This window comes from Miniopterus natalensis, chromosome 1, assembly GCF_054644295.1.
Source record: "Miniopterus natalensis isolate mMinNat1 chromosome 1, mMinNat1.hap1, whole genome shotgun sequence".
In the NCBI taxonomy this organism is placed as follows: domain Eukaryota; kingdom Metazoa; phylum Chordata; class Mammalia; order Chiroptera; family Miniopteridae; genus Miniopterus; species Miniopterus natalensis.
In genome coordinates, this window is record NC_142081.1 from 200,077,777 (window position 1) to 200,094,117 (window position 16,341).

General features: G+C 63.2%; 2 protein-coding genes across 3 annotated transcripts in view; both read right to left on the minus strand.

Moving 5' to 3' along the window:
- Positions 1-4,972: 4,972 nt before the first annotated feature.
- Positions 4,973-14,238, minus strand: HGFAC (HGF activator). 2 transcript variants are annotated; one of them, XM_016195804.2, is made up of 14 exons: positions 13,029-14,238; positions 12,347-12,527; positions 12,123-12,219; positions 11,830-11,909; positions 11,026-11,148; positions 10,770-10,901; positions 10,494-10,604; positions 10,209-10,383; positions 9,829-9,914; positions 8,913-9,168; positions 6,933-7,072; positions 6,446-6,586; positions 6,224-6,372; positions 4,973-5,294 (listed from the first exon to the last, which is right to left on the minus strand). In XM_016195804.2, the coding sequence occupies exons 1-14, from the start codon at positions 13,131-13,133 to the stop codon at positions 5,112-5,114; spliced, it is 1,959 nt and encodes a 652-aa protein (XP_016051290.2). In that variant the 5' UTR covers positions 13,134-14,238; the 3' UTR covers positions 4,973-5,111. The 2 variants fall into 2 exon arrangements, with proteins under 2 accessions (XP_016051290.2, XP_087673285.1); XM_087817159.1 differs by having other exon boundaries at positions 9,820-9,974.
- A 230-nt stretch (positions 14,239-14,468) lies between these two features.
- The window catches only part of RGS12 (regulator of G protein signaling 12), a 79,830-nt gene continuing 77,957 nt past the window's right edge, over positions 14,469-16,341 (minus strand). The window contains exon 18 of the mRNA XM_087828418.1: positions 14,469-15,100. Coding sequence (XP_087684544.1) covers positions 14,874-15,100 — 227 coding nt within the window. The 3' untranslated portion in view covers positions 14,469-14,873. The remainder of the gene's footprint in view (positions 15,101-16,341) is intronic.

A 16,341-nucleotide genomic window follows, 5' to 3' on the forward strand; every position in this document is an offset into this window, starting at 1 on the left:
CTTGACCCTCGGGCACCTTCCCCTCCCACCCCCCGGGGCCGTCACCGGACACCGCTGACAACAGACTGACTCTGGGACGGCTCAGCAGGCCCTTCAGTCCCCCCTTGTCTTCTCCCAGGCCACCCCCGCCGCCCAGCCAGGGTGACAGAGGGGGGCCATGCGCATGGCCTGCAGCGCCGACCCCAGTTCCTGCTGCTGCGGGTGCCGGTGGGACCAGGGCCCACTGTGCGCACTGCTCCACCCAGGGCCCTGTGTGTGGTCTCCAGCCAGCTGAGCACCGTCCTCTGAAGGTGGCCGGGAGGAGCTGTGGGCTCTGTAAAGGCCACCGGGAGGCCCCTCGCGGCGAGGGAGGGAGGAGGGGGACCGAGCGTGGGGATTTCCCTTCCTCCACCCTGTAGCTCTGGCTCAGAGGTTCCCGTTCTCCAGGAGCCCAGGCGGTCTGGGGACCTCCCAGGGCTACACCTTGGACGCCAGTCAGCCCCCATCTCTGACTCCAGGAGCATCCAGGATAAGGGGACGGCACAGGTGTGGGGGGGCAGCACCCAGAAATGCCATGAGAAGCAGTGCGCCCTCCTCAAGGTCCCCTCCTAAGGGGCTTAAGTTCTGGCAGGGGTAAGAGGGAAGAACTGTCCTATTAACCCGAAACCCACAGGCAGGGAGGCTGAGTTCCTGGGCACGTGTATGTCTTTACATTGTTCAGATCCTTAGGGCTGGGTCCTGCCACCCACAGAAGATGGAAGCGATGCTCAGAGCAGGTCTCGCTCCCAGAGCCTGGACCAGGGGCAGGAGCTCCGGTTGAATGCAGAGAGCCAGGTCCACCCACTCAGGGTGCCCCCTCCCCACTGTCCCTGGGATCTGAGAGGGCAGGTCCCTGGCGGGCCACAAGGTTCATTCTGATGCCCTGGGATGTCTTGCCAGGGCCTAAAGTAGAGCAGGGTCACACCAGGCCCAGGAAGCAGCTCTGTGTCCCCTGAGCACCCCGCCCCCATCCACATCACCTGTGTAGCCACTTTCCCGGAGCAGTTGTCCAGCTACAGAGCCCCATTCATGAGCCCCACACATCTCAGGCCCCAGGCGCTGGCCTCGGACAGCTGGCGTGGGGCTGGGTGGCGGCTGGGGGCTGTGGCCACCAACACATCCGTCACATCCGCCACCCCAGGCGGCTGGCACTCGGCCATCCCTGCCGAGAGGGACAGTGCGGCCGCATTCCTGAGGGCTGGCCCTGGCCCAGGCTCCTGCCCCGCCCGGCAGCTGCACCTGCTCCTGCGCTGGTCCCGGGAAATTCAGGCTGCAGAGGGGCAGGCCGCGCCCCTCCCCTGCACGGCCACCAGGGCTGCTGAAAGGCCCGGAGAGCTTCCTGCCTGGCTCCCACTCCAGACGCTGGGTAGGGTCGGCTCTGGGCCTCTGCGCCTCAGTTCCTGCTGCAGACCAATGTCTATGTCCCCCCAGTTCATGTGTGGAAGCCCAGCCCTTCCTGTGATGATGTTAGGAGGAGGGGCCTTTGGGAGGTGATCAGGTCATGAGGGTGGAGCCCCCATGCTGGGATTAGTGCCCTTATCAGCAGAAACAGGTGAGGACATAGCATGAAGGTGGCTGTCTGCACACCTGGAAGAGAGCTCTCCCCAGGACCCAAGCTCTGGCTTCTGGCCTCTGGAGCTGTGGGAAATAAATGCCTGTTGTTTTAGCCCCCACCTCAGTCCCTGGTGCTCGGTCACAGCAGCCAGAGCTAAGAGTTTCCCAGCTGTAACAGCCAGAGGTGAAGGTGACAAGTAGCAGAAACTCACTGTGCCCACTGATGCAGGAGGAAAGAATTTGCTGGAAGAATGTCAGCCCCTGGTAGAGCCCAGGGGAGGCTGGAGCACCAGTGGGAGCTCCAGAAGGTGGGCAGCAGCCACACTCCTGAGCCTGGACGCCCCCAGCTCTGCACCACCACACATTGGACTCCACAGCCAAGGGGCATGGCTGCCACATTCCAAGAAGTGGGTCACAGCTGCTCCACTGACCAACCACACAGCCATGGGTGCTGCTGCCAGACAGCATAACCAAGGACACTATGGCTAGGGACCCTGCCACTACTACCAGACTCTATGGCCACAGGGCACTATTCCCAATGATGGCTCTGCAGCTACAGGACCTGAAGCCAGACATGGCACCTAACACCTCCCAGATGAACTTTAAGTTCAGTTTCAAACTCTTCCAGCCTGATATTATCACGATGAGCCCTAAACAAGGGTCTTTCAAAATGCTCGTGGATTTTAAAAGGAGACAATTGGGACCAGGGATGGGCTGTCTCGTCATGTGTTTCCAGATACTCAGTGTAGCTGGAGAAAAACACATGCCCCCCAACCATGGCACGGACTGTTCCCTGTGTCCCCCCCAACCCATTCACTCATTTACATTGCCCAGCACCCCTCAGTGAGGCGAGGGAGCTCCGGCCAGCGGCATGTGGGCGGAAGTGATGACCCAGACACATGACGCCTGGCGCCTATGGACTGAATAGTATCCCCCCACCCCAAATTCATATGTTGAAACATGAACCCCCATGTGACTGTCATTTGGAGATGGGGTCTTTAAGGAGGTGATTAAGGTTAAATGAGGTCAAGGGCAGAGCCCTAATCACAAGCAGAGGGAGAACCAGCGGAGAGAGGCCATGGAGGATGCAGCAGGCTGGCACCCTCTGCCAGCCAGGACGAGCCTCTCACCAGAAACCAACCTGAGGGCACCTTGATTTTGAACTTCAGCCTCAAGAATGGAAAGAAATAATGTCTGTCGCTTAAGCCCCAGTCTTTGGTGTCTGTTATGGTGGCCAAGCTGACTGGTATAGAGTGTGGTCGTTTCCTTGGAAAATGGCTGCAAATATCCCGCTCCCTGCACCCACACCCCCAGAATGTGACCGAACACCTCCTCCCACTAAAAGATGGAGTCTCTCTCACTACCCAGAACCTGGCTTTGCAGTGGAAATGCTCACATTCACCCTTTCAGAGCCCAGCCTCCACCATGCGAATAGGCCCAGGCACGCTGCCAGATGATGAAAGAGATGTGGCCCAGTCACCCCATGGCCCTAGCCAACAGCCAGCCCACCCTGAGAGGCAGAACAGCCTATGATCCACTGGCGACTCCCAAACATGAAGGAGCTGACCCAGCCCAAGTTACCAACCCACAGAGCTGCGATCTAAACACATGGCTATTGTTTTATGTTACTGAGTTTTGAGGTCATTTGTGATAGAGAAAAAGTGTTCTGATATGCAGTGTCCGTGTTGAACAATGAGCCTCACGGGACATTGCAAGCTCTACGTAGAAGGAGCCTGGGTCCCTGAGTCACCACAGAGAAGGGCACCAGCCAACGTCCAAGCTGAGCAAGAGTCCCACACACCGTCAGCAGGCTCAGAGAAAGGGGAGAAACCTACATCTGCACACACCATGGTGGCACACGGCACACCAAAGACAAGACATCACAAAAGTCACCAGAGGGAAAAAGTTATTGACAAAAGAGCTATTAGATTTACAGCCAATTTCTCAGCCTTAGCAATGGAAGTCAGAAGACAGTGGAACACCCTCCAAGTGTTGGCAGAAATAACCAGATACACTTGAGAGTCAATGACAAGAGAACACCATGAACAACTTTAGAGCAGTAAGTATGACAACTTAGATAAATTCCTAAAACTGTAACTTCCTATAAAGGATTCGAGAAGTCCCATAACTACTGATTAGCAGTTAAATACCATCCCGTAAAGAAAACAGCAGGCCCCAGGGGATTTTACTGGGACTTGTACTGAACTTTCAAAGAATAGATCACTCCAGCTTCACACAGTCTTCCCATGAATAATGAGAGAGAAGATACTGTTGAGCTCATGCTCTGAGATTGGCATAGCCTAGATGACAGCCATCAAAGAGCACAAGGAAGGAAAATTATAGGCCGATTTCACTCAGAAACATAAGTGTCAAATCCTAAACAAAATGTCAGTAAATTTGGAAAAGCACGTAAGAAAATAATACAGCATGTATCAATAGCCAGGGTCCTCACAGGCTGACATGGCATTAGGATGAGCGAAGGGGTTTATTCACAAAGGTTTCATAGTGGAGGGACCCCAAGGAATAACTCTGCAGCCCTGGGCTGGTTAGAGAGCAGGAGTGGGCACCTCCTCTAGACTAGAGGGTGAGGGGAGGGTGAGCCACCAGAACCATCCAAGCAGAGCCGTTTGTGTGTCTTGGGAGGAGCAGTGTCCTCCAGTGAAGGGATCTGGGTGCACTGGTTTACTTGGCCATTATAACAATGCACCACAGACTGGGGACTTAAGGAACAGAAACTGGGCATCTCACCGTTCTGGAGGCTGGAGGTCCCAGATAGAGACGTCCACAGGGAGGGGGAAGTTGCTCCAAGCCTGTCCTTGGCTTGTAGATGGCCATCTTCCCCAGGTGACACTTCACGTTATCTTCCTTCTGTGTGTGTCTGTGTCCCAATTTCTCTTTCTTATAAGGACACAGTTGTATTGAATCAGGGCCCACTCTAGTGACCTCATGTTAACCTGATCACCTCTGTAAAGGTCCTCTCTCCAAATAAGGTCACATTCTGAGGTCCTAGGGGTCAGGACTCCAACATATGGATTTTAGGAGGACACAACCTGTAACACTGAGGTGATTCCAAAAGGAGGGGGCCAAAGAAATCAATATTCAATCTCATCCTCCTCCTTTTCTGACCTCCTGCTGGGCTCCCTGATGGCCCAAGAAGAACCCAATGGGCCCAGGAGTTTATTGATGTAGTCTTTGAGATCAGCCTCCTAGGGCAGGGGAAAAATTGGGGAGGGGAGCTTGGGGGCAAATGGAAGATACCTGGCTCACACTGTGACTCAGCACAGTTTGCTCAGGAATGCAAGGCTGGCTTGACCCTGGACGATCTATAATTGTGAGTCACCTCTTTAACAGATCCACACTCAACAGTTGGGGCCGAAGGGTCAGAGAGAGCTCATGTCACGGGAGGTGTATGTGGGCCCAGGTGATGGCCTGAGGGGGGAGGCTGGGTTGGGGGCAGCAGGACAGGCTGTGTTCTTGGGAGCAGCTTTATTGCCAGCAGGCAAGGAATTGCAAGAAGGCAGCATGCCTCCCAGGGGGTCTCAGGAGGTATCTGCAGGCCGCTTAGGGGGCCGAATCCGGTCGTTGATCCAGTTCACGTAATTGGACACACGGGTGTAGACGCCTGGTTTGTTGAGCCGCCCGCAGCCGTCACCCCAGCTGATGATGCCATACAGGTAGGCCACACCATTCTTCTCGCAGACCAAGGGCCCACCTGAGTCCCCCTGCAGCAGAGCTGCCTGTCAGAGCCAGGGACCAGCTCGAGGTGACCCGTGGCTCAGTTCCTTGGCACCCTGGAAACTGCCCCTTCCTGCCCTGGCCTCTCTCACCCTAACCCAAGAACATCCCCAAAGGCATCTCAGATGCTCCCCTGGGATGCAGGACTCCCCAGGGCCTCTCGGAGGACTTCTTGACAGCTTGGGGACAAGTAAGCATGTTGTTCAACTTTTCCTGAACCTCACAGACAGGAAGTCCTCTCCTTCCCAGCTGCTGTGACAGGGCCTGCCAGATTGTTCCGGTTTCTGAAGCCCTGCCCAGGCTCCCGCTCACCTCCAGGGCCAGCAATGTGCTCCTCTACCTGGCTCCCCCCACTGCCCACCAGCAAGGCCCCCCATGGACCAGGGGACCCCTGTGTTCTGGAATATGTTGCCTCCCCCCAACCCCCACCCTCACCCCCACTTGAAAGACGCTCCTCACCTCTTGTAAACTCCTATTCACCCCTCAGGACAAGTGTAAATGCTCCTGCTCCCATGAAGCTACCCCTGACTTCCACCAAAGGTCCAGTGTCAAGTCCCCCACCCCCATCCACTCCCTTGCCACATGTGAGCTGTGTGACCTGGGAAGAGTGATTGGATCTCCCAGGGCCTCAGTTTCCCCATCTATAACATGGGGAGTAAGTGGCCCCTTCACCTCGGGGTTGCCTGGGGAGCCCTGGATGAGGGTGAGCTGCTGGGACTGGCTGATGGATGAGCTCCCGGGGAGAGCTCTGGATGAAAAAGTTGGGCTTTGGAGTCACATGGCCAGCCCCAGCCTTGATTGGACCGGTGGACGGGGGGACGGGGGCAGGGCGGGTCCGCTCTCCGCCTGGGCTCCCTGTGGCCCTGAGAGTCAGGGTCCCTCTCCCCAGGGTGGGCAGGTCTGAGGCTGGGCTCACCTGGCAGGCGTCAGCCTTGCAGTCGAAGTAGCCGGCACACAGCATGTTGGGGCTGATGTCCGCCCCATACACCTCGGGGCTGCTGCACTTGTGATCGGCCACCAGGGGCACCAGCGCCTCCCGCAGGGAGCTGGAGTAGCCCTTCGAGTCTGCGGACAGGGACGTGGTGTTGTCAGGGTGGGCGAGGCTCTCGCGGCCACCGCTGCTCCCGCTGCCACTCACTCTCGTTCTGGTGGCCCCAGCCCGCAATCTGGCACTTGTGTCCGACCAGGAAGGGGCTGCTGGGCTCCGGCAGGCAGATGGGCTGGACAAACTGGGAGCGGACAGCACAGCGATCCCCCTTCTTCTTCAGCCGAATCAGGACTGGGCGGGAGAGAGGTCAGAGGTCAGCCTGGGGTGGGGGGCCGTGGTGGATACAGCGTGACCACCGGTACACCAGGGTGCAGCCCTGCTAGGCAAGGGGCTGTGACCTGGGAGACCCTGGAGGGAGCAAGGCCACCCCAGGCACCCTGCCGCCCTGCCCTGGACCTCTCCCCCACCCCCTCCTGCTCCCCTCTGTCCCTCCCGCCCACCGCTCCTCGCACTCACTGGTCTGAGGACTCTCCCAGGGCTCTGGGTGCCCGGCCCCCCACCCCTCTCCTGGTCTGGCCCAGGGAGCACAGAGCACATGTCCCGACCCTGCTGCACCCCAGCGCGCCCTGAGCCCTACCGAGGTCATGGTTGCTGGGGTTGAACACCGAGTACTGGGGATACGGGATGTACTTCTCGATGCGGAACGTCTGTGTCACGTCCGTCGTGAGATTGAAGAAGTGCTGGCCCAGGACCACCGAGACGCTCTCCCTGGGGGGACTGTGCGGGGCGGGGGACAGTGGCAGTGGGACTCTGGCCTTCCTCTCAGGCCCTGAGGTTGGCTCTCCTTCCACCCATGGGGGCCAAGCATCCCCGAGACAGCCCAGGAGGGCGACACCGCGCAGGACCCCTGCGGGGCCTGGGTCCAGGGCCCCTCGGTCAACCCCTCCGCTCCCTGTCAGAGCCTCCATTTTCCCATCTGCTGTGTATGGGGGGCTCCCTCTCACTCCGACTCGGCCCTCCTGCCTTGGACTCGACCTCCAGGCCACCGTGGGACCTCAGCCACTCAGCCCCCCAAGGCCTCAGGCTTCTAGAAAACGGGCTCCCACGCTCAGGGCAGCCGATGCTCCGCTCACTGTGGGGCTCGGTGCCCCGGCCCCCTGGGCAGGGCCAGCGCTGGGCGCCCCTGGGTCTCCATCAGGCAGGCTCTCCGGGGGCGGCCAGTGAGCTCAGGGCTGGGAACACCCAGGCCTTGAGGGGCGAGGGGTTCCCAGGTCTGCCTTTGTGTCCCCTAAGGAGCAGGCACCTCCTGTGAGGCCACCGGGGTCCAGACGTCTGAGCCACCCCCTCAACCCCCTTCCTCCCCGTCCACCTCTGTCTTGCTCCGTCCACCAGCCCTGCTTGGCCCAGGCCTGTGACCAGCCTGCTGGGGTCCCCAGGTACCCCCACTGAGCTGGGCCCCTCCCAGAAAGCCAGAGGGGGTGCCCGCTCCCCTCCCCCAGCCTCTCCACCCCCCAGTTCCATACCGAGGAGGCCTGGGGCCCATTCGCGGGCCCAGCGAAGAGCCTGCTGCGGCAAGAGGTCAGCACAGGACCTGTGCCCACGGGCCCTCCCCACGCTGCAGTCCCTGGGGTGACCGTGGGGGTTCGCTGCCAACCCCACCGCCTTCCCTCCCCATCCCTGAGCCGCACTGAAGGCCTCCCCCCAGGACCGCGGGTCTCGGCGGCACGAGCGGGGTCCGCTCAGCGGGTCCCCTGAGTGCGGGGGGGGGGGGGGGGTCCGCGCCCCGAGCATCCGCCCTGGGCGACCCCAGGAGGCCGCCTCGGGCTGGAGCCTGCTGCTCACCGAGTCCCTGCGCCCCCTGGCGCCGCCGAGCCGTCCAGCAGGGGGGGGGCCGGGAGGGGCGGGCTGGGAGGGCCCCGCCCATCGCCCCTACTGCGCATGCGCGGGCTAGCTGCCCGGCTCCCCGGGGAGACGCCCCACCCTTCCCGGGGCATCTGATGGCGAGAGAACCGTGAGAAGGCAAGGATAGCCCTGGGGGGCAGGATAGCTCTGGGGGCAAGGATAGTTCTGGGGGGCAGGATAGCCCTGGGGGGCAGGATAGCCCTGGGGGGCAGGAGAGCCGTGGGGGGCAAGGAGAGCCCTGGGGGGCAGGATAGCTCTGGGGGCAAGGATAGCTCTGGGGGCAGGATAGCCGTGGGGGCCAAGGATAGTTCTGGGGGGCAGGATAGCCCTGGGGGGCAGGATAGCCGTGGGGGCCAAGGAGAGCCGTGGGGCCGGGCCGGATGGGTCTGGAGCCTCTGAGTCCAAGCCCTGGCCGAGCGCCCAGTCCCACCTGAGTCAGGGGGCGACGCAGCACAGGGAACACAGGCACCAAAGGATGGAGGTCACACGGGTAGGTGGGGGAGCGCGGGGACCCTTGTGGGGGCAGGCAGATGGGCGGGAGGATGGGTGGGGTGGCTGTTGGGGCGGGGTGGATAGCTGGGTGGGTGGGGGATGGACAGTGGAAAGGTGTGGATGGAGGGATGGTGGGTGTGTGGCTGGGGGGGAGGCAGAGACGTGGGGGGGTCATCTGAGGGATTGGTGGTGGGTCAGGGACTCTGGGGCCAGAGCTGCTCACCTGTGGGAGAAGCAGTGGGCGGCAGACACCACCCAGCAGGTGTGGAGGAGGCTCCCGGCACAGAAGCTGTCCCCGATGTAGATGGCGGCCAGCCAGGGGTGGGAGCCGGGCAGCGAGGACGAGCCCCCGATGATGCGAGGCCGGAGGAAGTTTCTCTTTTTGTGCCGCCTGCCGCAGGTCTGGCGTCCGGCTGGGGCCGGGTCAGGCAGCGCCAGCAGGGACTGCTTGGGTGGTTGCTCGATTCTGGCGAGGGATTCTGGGGGCACAGGTCACTGGTCACACGTGCCCCAGGTGTCCCCACAGGCCACCATCCTCAGGCCCCCTGGCGGTTCACTCGCCTCCCGCTCCACCCCGGGCAGCTCCTCTGGACGGGGGTCCAGGGCTCCGGCCCAGCCCTGCCCTCCTGGCACAGGACTCACTCTCTAGCCTGTTTCCTCATCTGTAGAAGCCAGTCACAGGCTTTGGGGGAACCAGAGTGGCCTGGCTCACCTGGCAGGTGTTGATGTCCCTCCCAAAAGCTTGGGACCCCAGAGCCAAGCCCAGGATGGTCAGAGAGCATGGGGACAGGGGCCAGGGGCCAGGGGCCAGGGGCCAGGGGCCAGGGGGGGAACTGGCCTCATGGGGCTGCCCACCCCCAGCACCTGACTTCAGGGGTGCCTGCTGGACCTCCCACCCATGCTATTCACCCAGCTGCACAGCATCATCTCTGGTCCCCTTCTCTGCATGGTTCAGGTGGGCAAGAGCCGCTACCAAGAGGACTGGGTGACTGGCCCACCTGCTGGACTCCTGGTACCAACCCACTGCATGGCCTTGGACCAGCCCCATCCTGGGAGCCTCAGGTGGGGCAGTGGTCCTCCAGAGGAGGCCAGGTGTGGGAGTGGGGACGGCACCACCCACCCTGCCCAGCCATGCGCACCGCAGGCCACCAGGTGGCAGTACTCCCAGGAGAGTGCGTGGTCCTTCACCACGTAGCACCAGGGCCGCTCGTCCCTGTCCGGGTTCCTGCAGGAGAGGCGGATGGTGGGTGTCACCCTGCCCTTCAGGGAGGGTACATGGGGACACCTAGCAGGGTGGGGTCCCTTCCACCCACCCGGTGCAGCCTTTTGCTCAGTCTGCCAATGGTCACAGTGGCCTTGGGCCTGTGGGCCTGACCCCAGCCTGGCTCTTCTCACTGGGGCAGCCTCCCAGGCAGAGGGTCAGGAGCCTCCAGACAGACCAGGGCAGGAAGGCCTTCCCCCAGGACAGACCCTGCCCCCCCGGGTGAGGCGGCCTCAGGCATGCCAGGCCAGTGCTGACCGGCAGTAGGCGTGGGGGCCAAGGCCGAGCAGGGCGGCAGCGCCCACCGAGTCCACGTGCAGCTCCTGATAGAGCAGGTCGGAGTTCCAGGCCAGGCAGCTGAGGCCCGAGGCTGCCGTGCTGGCCACACCCCGGTACTCAGTGCCGTTCCCCACGAAGCAGCTCTGGGCCGGCACTGTGGGCAGCAGTGGGCAGCAGTGGGTGGTGAGCCTGGGCCTGAGGCTGCATCCGCCTGACACAAGGCCAGGAGGCCGACCCAGGAGGCTCTGAGGCCTAGCGACTCACCGATGTTGCAGAGCCTCCCAGCATGGCCCAGGGGACAGGCACATACGGTGGTCCCGGTGGCCACAATCAGGTGGCAGGTGCCCCCATTCAGACACGGGCTGCTCAGGCAATCTGCAGGGAGGCTCAAGCTAGGCCTCGGGCCTCAAAGGGCCGGATGCATGGGTGGGGTCAGGTGCCTGTGGCTGGGTGACCCTCGCTGAGTCTCTTCCCCTAGGGTGGGAATGGGGGATGGGGATACCCAATGGGAAGGCCCCCACCCCGCCCCACACGGTGTACCTGTGTGCCGTGTGTCCTCGCACTGGATGTGGCCGCCCACACACTCGCACTGTTCCACTCGGCCCTGGTGCACACGGGCCCAGCTGTCTCCCGCCTCCAGGTACTCATAGCGGGTCTCGTCAAAGCATTTCTCTGGGGACCACACCATGAGTCCCCTGCTCTTTGCACCCCCCATGCAGCCCGACCCCCTGCATGCGGCAGGCGCCCCCTCCTCCCAGGACCTGCCTGGTCCCCTCAGCCCCCAGGCCCTGCTCACCCATGTTGCAGTCCTTGCCAGCGAAGGACACGGGGCAGGTGCAGTGGTAGGAGCCAGGGTCCTGGGTGTTGGTGCAGGACCCCCCATTGAGGCAGGGGCTGGAGGCACAGGGATCCAGAGCAGCTGGGGGCATGCAGGAGTGTGGGGTAGGGGCTCAGAGCCCCGCCAGTCTGCACCCCCACTCTGTGACCCTCGCTTCTTGCTGCCATCAGGCCTGTCACCTTAAAGATGCCCCTTCTGGGGTCCTCGGGGGATGCCCTGGGAGGGAATGCAGGCCGCCTCCTCCCACAGCCCCACTCGGCACTCAGACCCTGGGTAGGTGGACCTCTGGCTCTGCACTCAGCACCCTGGAAGACTGACACCCCCCCCCCATCAGGCAACACAGTCTCCTCCCTTGTGACCTGGGACCCTTGTAGGCAGGGCTGCCAGCACCCTGCAGACCCCACTGGCCCTCACCCACCCAGGGGCTGGCCTGTGTGGCTGCAGGACCTGGCCTGACCACCAGGGGGTGTCTCGCTCCCAGCAATGGCCAAAGCAACCTGTGGCCCCCAGAGAGCCTGGGAGAGACTCCTACTTGTCACTCCTGCGGTCCCCTGAGCTGGTGGCTTCTCTTTCCCCGCGGGGCCCCCTACAGTGTGATTGACCCCAGGGCACCCCCTGCACTGCAGGCAGGACCCCCTGCCCCAGTCAACTCTGCCCACACCCCCATCAACACATTGACCTAATGCCCCCCACGCTCACCTCTGCCCAGGCCCAGCCCCGTCCTAGCCTGGGCTCAGGGCTCCCAAACCCCCAGGCACCCACCTGGGCCCTCCCGGGTCTCGGAGGCCTGCGTGCAGTATCCCCAGGCCCGGTCGCGGTCATAGTTGTGGGTCGTGGCACACCTGGGGGGATGTGTGCAGTGACGTGCGTGCCCAGACTAGAGGCCTGCCCACCCAGCCCCGAGATGGCAGAGCTCTCCCCACCCACTCCCGCGCTCACGGCCACTCATTCACTCGTTCATTCACACCTGCTGGTGTCAGCTCCGTCTGGAGCAGGAGGGTGGAGGGGCTGTGGGGACCAGGAGGAGGGGAGGCCTTGCCCCAGCTGGGACCCACCACTTCCTGCGGGCGCTTCCCTCCGAAGTGCAGGAGTGGAGCAGGCGGCCGCCGTAGCGGAAGGGGAACCGGCAGGGCTGCCCGTCCTCGGTGAGCACTGTGAGGAGGCAGCCAGCAGCCAGCGTCACCACCCCACAGCCCTGGCCCCACCATCGCTCACCCCGCTCCCAGCCCACCCGCCCAGATGCAGCCCACCACCTCCTCCAGGAAGCCCCCTGACCGACCTGGGCCCCCAGGGCTGCTGCTGGAGGGGGCCGCCCTGGGTGGGGAGGTGAGCCCCCCACCGTGGGGATCCTCTGCCTCTGGAGCGCTCACAGGTGAGGTCGTAGGGGTCACTGAGGTTACAGGAATAGTGGAGGTCCCAGGGGTCACTGTGGCATTAGGTTCTTGGGGCTCCGTGTGGTTCTAGGAGGAGCCAAGGGCTGTGACAGCATCAGCGTGGGACCTGCTCCCCCCACACTCATGCCCTGCGGGGCGAGGTGGGGGCTGGTTGCAGCCCTGGGACTCAGAGTCCACACCTGGGCCCTTAGGTCTTGGAGTGGGGCCTGGGATCCCGTCCCTCTCCCACTGAGCCCAGCCAGTGGGATGGAGCTGACTCAGGGCCTGGCACCACTGCCCTCGGATCCTGGGACTAGGGCAGCTGGGAGGCCTCAGAGGCCCCTATCCCTCACCCCCACCTCAAACACTCAGACCCAGCAGAGGCCTGGAGAGAGGACAGAGGTCCCTGGCTGGGAGTCCAGTAAGTTGGACCCCCAGGTTCCACCCCTGTCCCCGGGCAAACCCAGCACACCCAACTCACCCGATGGCCAGCTTTCACCACCCTGGGCCCCTCACCACGTCATACCCGGCCTGGCCTCAGCCCCAGGACCCATGTGGGCACAGGGAGCCCCAGGACCCAGTGCTCACCCTGCTAGCCTGGGGTTGGGCCCTGAGAGGCGCCAGCAGCAGTAGCAGAAGCAGGGACAGTTTGGGCGAGGGGCAGGGACTGGGGACCCGGGCCCAGTGCCCCATGGCTCCTCCTGACTTGTTTGAGGGGCGACAGGAGTCAGGAGCAGAGCGGCCGGGGCAGGTGGAGTCAAGGCCACCTGGAAATGATTAACCCTGGCTGCCTCCATGCCAGGGCCATTATGTCCCCCACACCTGCTGCCCAGCACATCCTGCCAGGCCCAAGGGCCCTGCGGTCCCCTCGGGGCTCAGCCACACTGGTCCTGGTCCTGACAACATCCTTGGGTCTTAGCTCAGAAATCACCTCCACAAAATCTCCCAGGACGACATGGCGGGCGGGGCCTGGACTCCCAGCCCAGCCTCTGGGTCCTGCTGGGCTGCAGGGCTGGCCACTGTCTGTCTGTGAACAGTTCATGACCAGAGCAGCTACGTGTGCTCGGCTCTTTCTAGGGCCTGGCCTGGAGGATGGGGTGCTGGCCCGTGACCAGCAAAAGGCCAGGCGGGGAGGAGGCTGGGGTGCTGGGCTGGGTGTTGCAAACAGGGACCCAGGATGGGGACCTCTGCTGCCCCGTCCAGGATAAGCCTGGGACGGGGTCCCCAGGAAGTACAACAGGGGGAGCAGGCCCAGAGCCACGCTGTGGTCTGCCCTGGCTCGGTGGTCCTCAGGAGCGTCCTCTCCCCGCCTCTCCTAGACTCCCTCTCTGGTCCCCAGCAGAGCCCTGGCCAGGTACCCAGGGGCCACCAAGGGCCATCAGGACCTGGCTTGGGGTCCTGCCCTGTCCGTGAGCGCATGCTGCCCCTTCTGTGAACTGGGCTGGGCAGCGCCCCGCATGCAGGCTGCCTGCGCGGGGTGCAGAGGGGGCTGGCACTGCATCTGCTTCACTGTGTGCGCCCCGGAGAGGGTGCTGGGCACGGCGGGTGCCGCCCCTCTTCATTCCTACACCTCCCCCGGGGCTGCTCCCGGGAAGTACCCAGAACAATCCCACAGCCTCACTGTGCTCCCCAGCCTCTGACAAACCCGGCAGGACAAGACCCCACCCCTCCCCCACCGACTGAGGAGAAAGGGGTGCAGGGGCCCCAGCATTGAGCTGTCAACACTGGGGTCCACCCAGGCAACCTGGGATGATGGTGCCGTCTCTATCTGCTTCAGCCCACCATCCACGGTGCCCCTGCCCCTGGCTGGCCACTGGTCCCCTCCTGACTTGGCTCAAGCCATTCTCTAACCAAACTCACTCAGCCTCAGGGCCTTTGCATGGCCCTGACATGCCTTCCCAGACCTTCTGCTCAGATAGTCCCTCCACAGACAGGCCCTGCCAGACCAGCCTTCCGAGAGAGGCCTGGTCCCCACTGTGCTTGGGAGAGGACCCCGCACTGACCTGCAGGGGGCAGTGGGGACTGGACGGGACCAGGCCTGACCTGCGGGCTCCCTTCCTCAAGCCCCAAGAGCTGTTTCTTCTCAGCCCCTCCCCAACACGGTCCTGGAGGCCCCTGGCAACACCACCTCTCTGAGGACAGGGCCTGGGACCCCAGCACCCAGCAGGAGGCCAACGCTCAGGGGAGTCCTTGAAGACACTTTATTGAGGGAAGGCCGGATGCTAGGGGCAGGAGGGCCGAGGAGCCCTCTGTCCACTCCTGGTTTGGCTTCCAAGGGCGTGGTGGCTGAGGTGGCCCCTCCAAGGCCCTCAAAATGGGCTTGAGCTGCCCCCCTAGATCATGGGCCTTCATGTCCGTGTCCAGGCGGGCAGGCAGCTCAGATGGAGGTCAGGAGGCACAGGGGTCCACCGGGGGGCAGGGCTGCGGGCGGACTCAGACGAAGGTGGCGTGGTGCGGGCTGGCTTTGGGCTTAGCGGGCCCACCTGGGACAGGACTCAGGCCAGGGAGGTCTGATGCTGGGGGCCTGCTGGTCTGGGACCTCCGGGGGCCCGTCCACACCCCTGGAACCCTGCAGCCCAACCCTGGTGCAGAGCCGGCGACAAGGTCCACATCGATGATTGTGTTGACCGGGAGGCCTCTGCTGCCATGGGCCCCGCCTCCTGTCACAGGGAGAAGAGAGAGGCTGTCAGCTGTCTGCCCTGCGGCCCTGCGGACAGGTAGGGCACGAGTGCCCACCCATCTGCCCTGCACAGACACTGGCCGTGGGAGGGGTCCTCAAATACCCAAATGCATCCCGAAGGCCGGCAACCTCTGACCTTAGCCTTGGCCTGGGTCAGCCACCCCCACCCCCATCCCCGCATGCCCAGACCAACCGAGCCCCTGGCAGATGCCATGCAGTGTGTAGCGGAGAAGGTCTCCAGGCTGAAGGCGGGGCACAGGCATGAAATGAGGGCAGGGCAGAGGCTGGGGCCCCAGGTACTGGGGCGTGCAGGACCCAGGTTCTGTGCTGTGGGACCTGGGGGAGCCCCTACTGGTCAAAGGGACATCCAGGGCTCCCTGGACCCTGCCTTTGTCCAGTCTGGTCCAGGCCAGCCGGAGCCCCTCAAAAGCTGTTCAGCACCTGGGCCCTGGCAGCTGCCTCAAGACGCCTGCCCTTGCCACCCCCCACTCCACCCCTCCCCGCTGGCTCCCCCAGCCTGATGAACTGTCCCTTTAATAGGGCTGTAACTGGGAGGGGTGTGGGTTTGTGCTGCAGAAATGAGGGTTTCTGTGCCCCAGGGAGGGGCTGGGATGGCAGAGGAACTGGAGAAAAGGGGGGATGGCTCCCAGGGCCCCGTGAGGGCACCAGTACTGCACAGAGGGATCTAGTTGGGCTCCAGTTAGCCTCTGGGCTGTGTGGCTCCCCCAACTCCTCCTGGGGGGCTGTCTATGGGGCTTGCCCTTATGCCAACGGGCCACTGGGGGAGGCGATAAGTGACAGGCCCGAGTGCCTGGGCTGTGGGGGAAGACCAAACACCGGGTGGGGCTGTTCCAGACAGGATCGGCCCTCGCCACCCCCACCCCCAGGCACAAGGCCTCACCCACAGACCTCAGACCAGATTCTCCGAGGGACGCAGCTCCCAGGCCAGTGGTGGGCAGAGGCGGCTGCCAGCCTGCCCAGCAGCCCCTGCCTCACCCCCAGGAGTCCTTGGGCTGCCAGAACTGCCTTGAAGCACCTAGACCCTGGGGTGGGCTGCCCTAACAACGTGCCAATCACCTCTGGGAGGCCCACCTGCCCCTGGAAGAGAGAGACCTGTCTCCCAGGTGCAGTCCCCAGGGACCAGCATGGGGTGGGCACTCAGCTGATGCTCTGGGCCAAAGCTCCCTCCACCCAGCTTCCCTGGCTCACCCCCAGGATGGG

Coding starts and splice junctions, on each gene's coding strand:
- HGFAC (XM_087817159.1), bottom strand. CDS start 13,133: ATGGGGCACTGGGCCCGGGTCCCCAGTCCCTGCCCCTCGCCCAAACTG. Junction 12,528..13,028: donor CCCAACCCCAGGCTAGCAGG/GTGAGCACTGGG, acceptor GGCTCCTCCTAG/AACCACACGGAGCCCCAAGA. Junction 10,384..10,493: donor TGGGAGGCTCTGCAACATCG/GTGAGTCGCTAG, acceptor TGCTGCCCACAG/TGCCGGCCCAGAGCTGCTTC.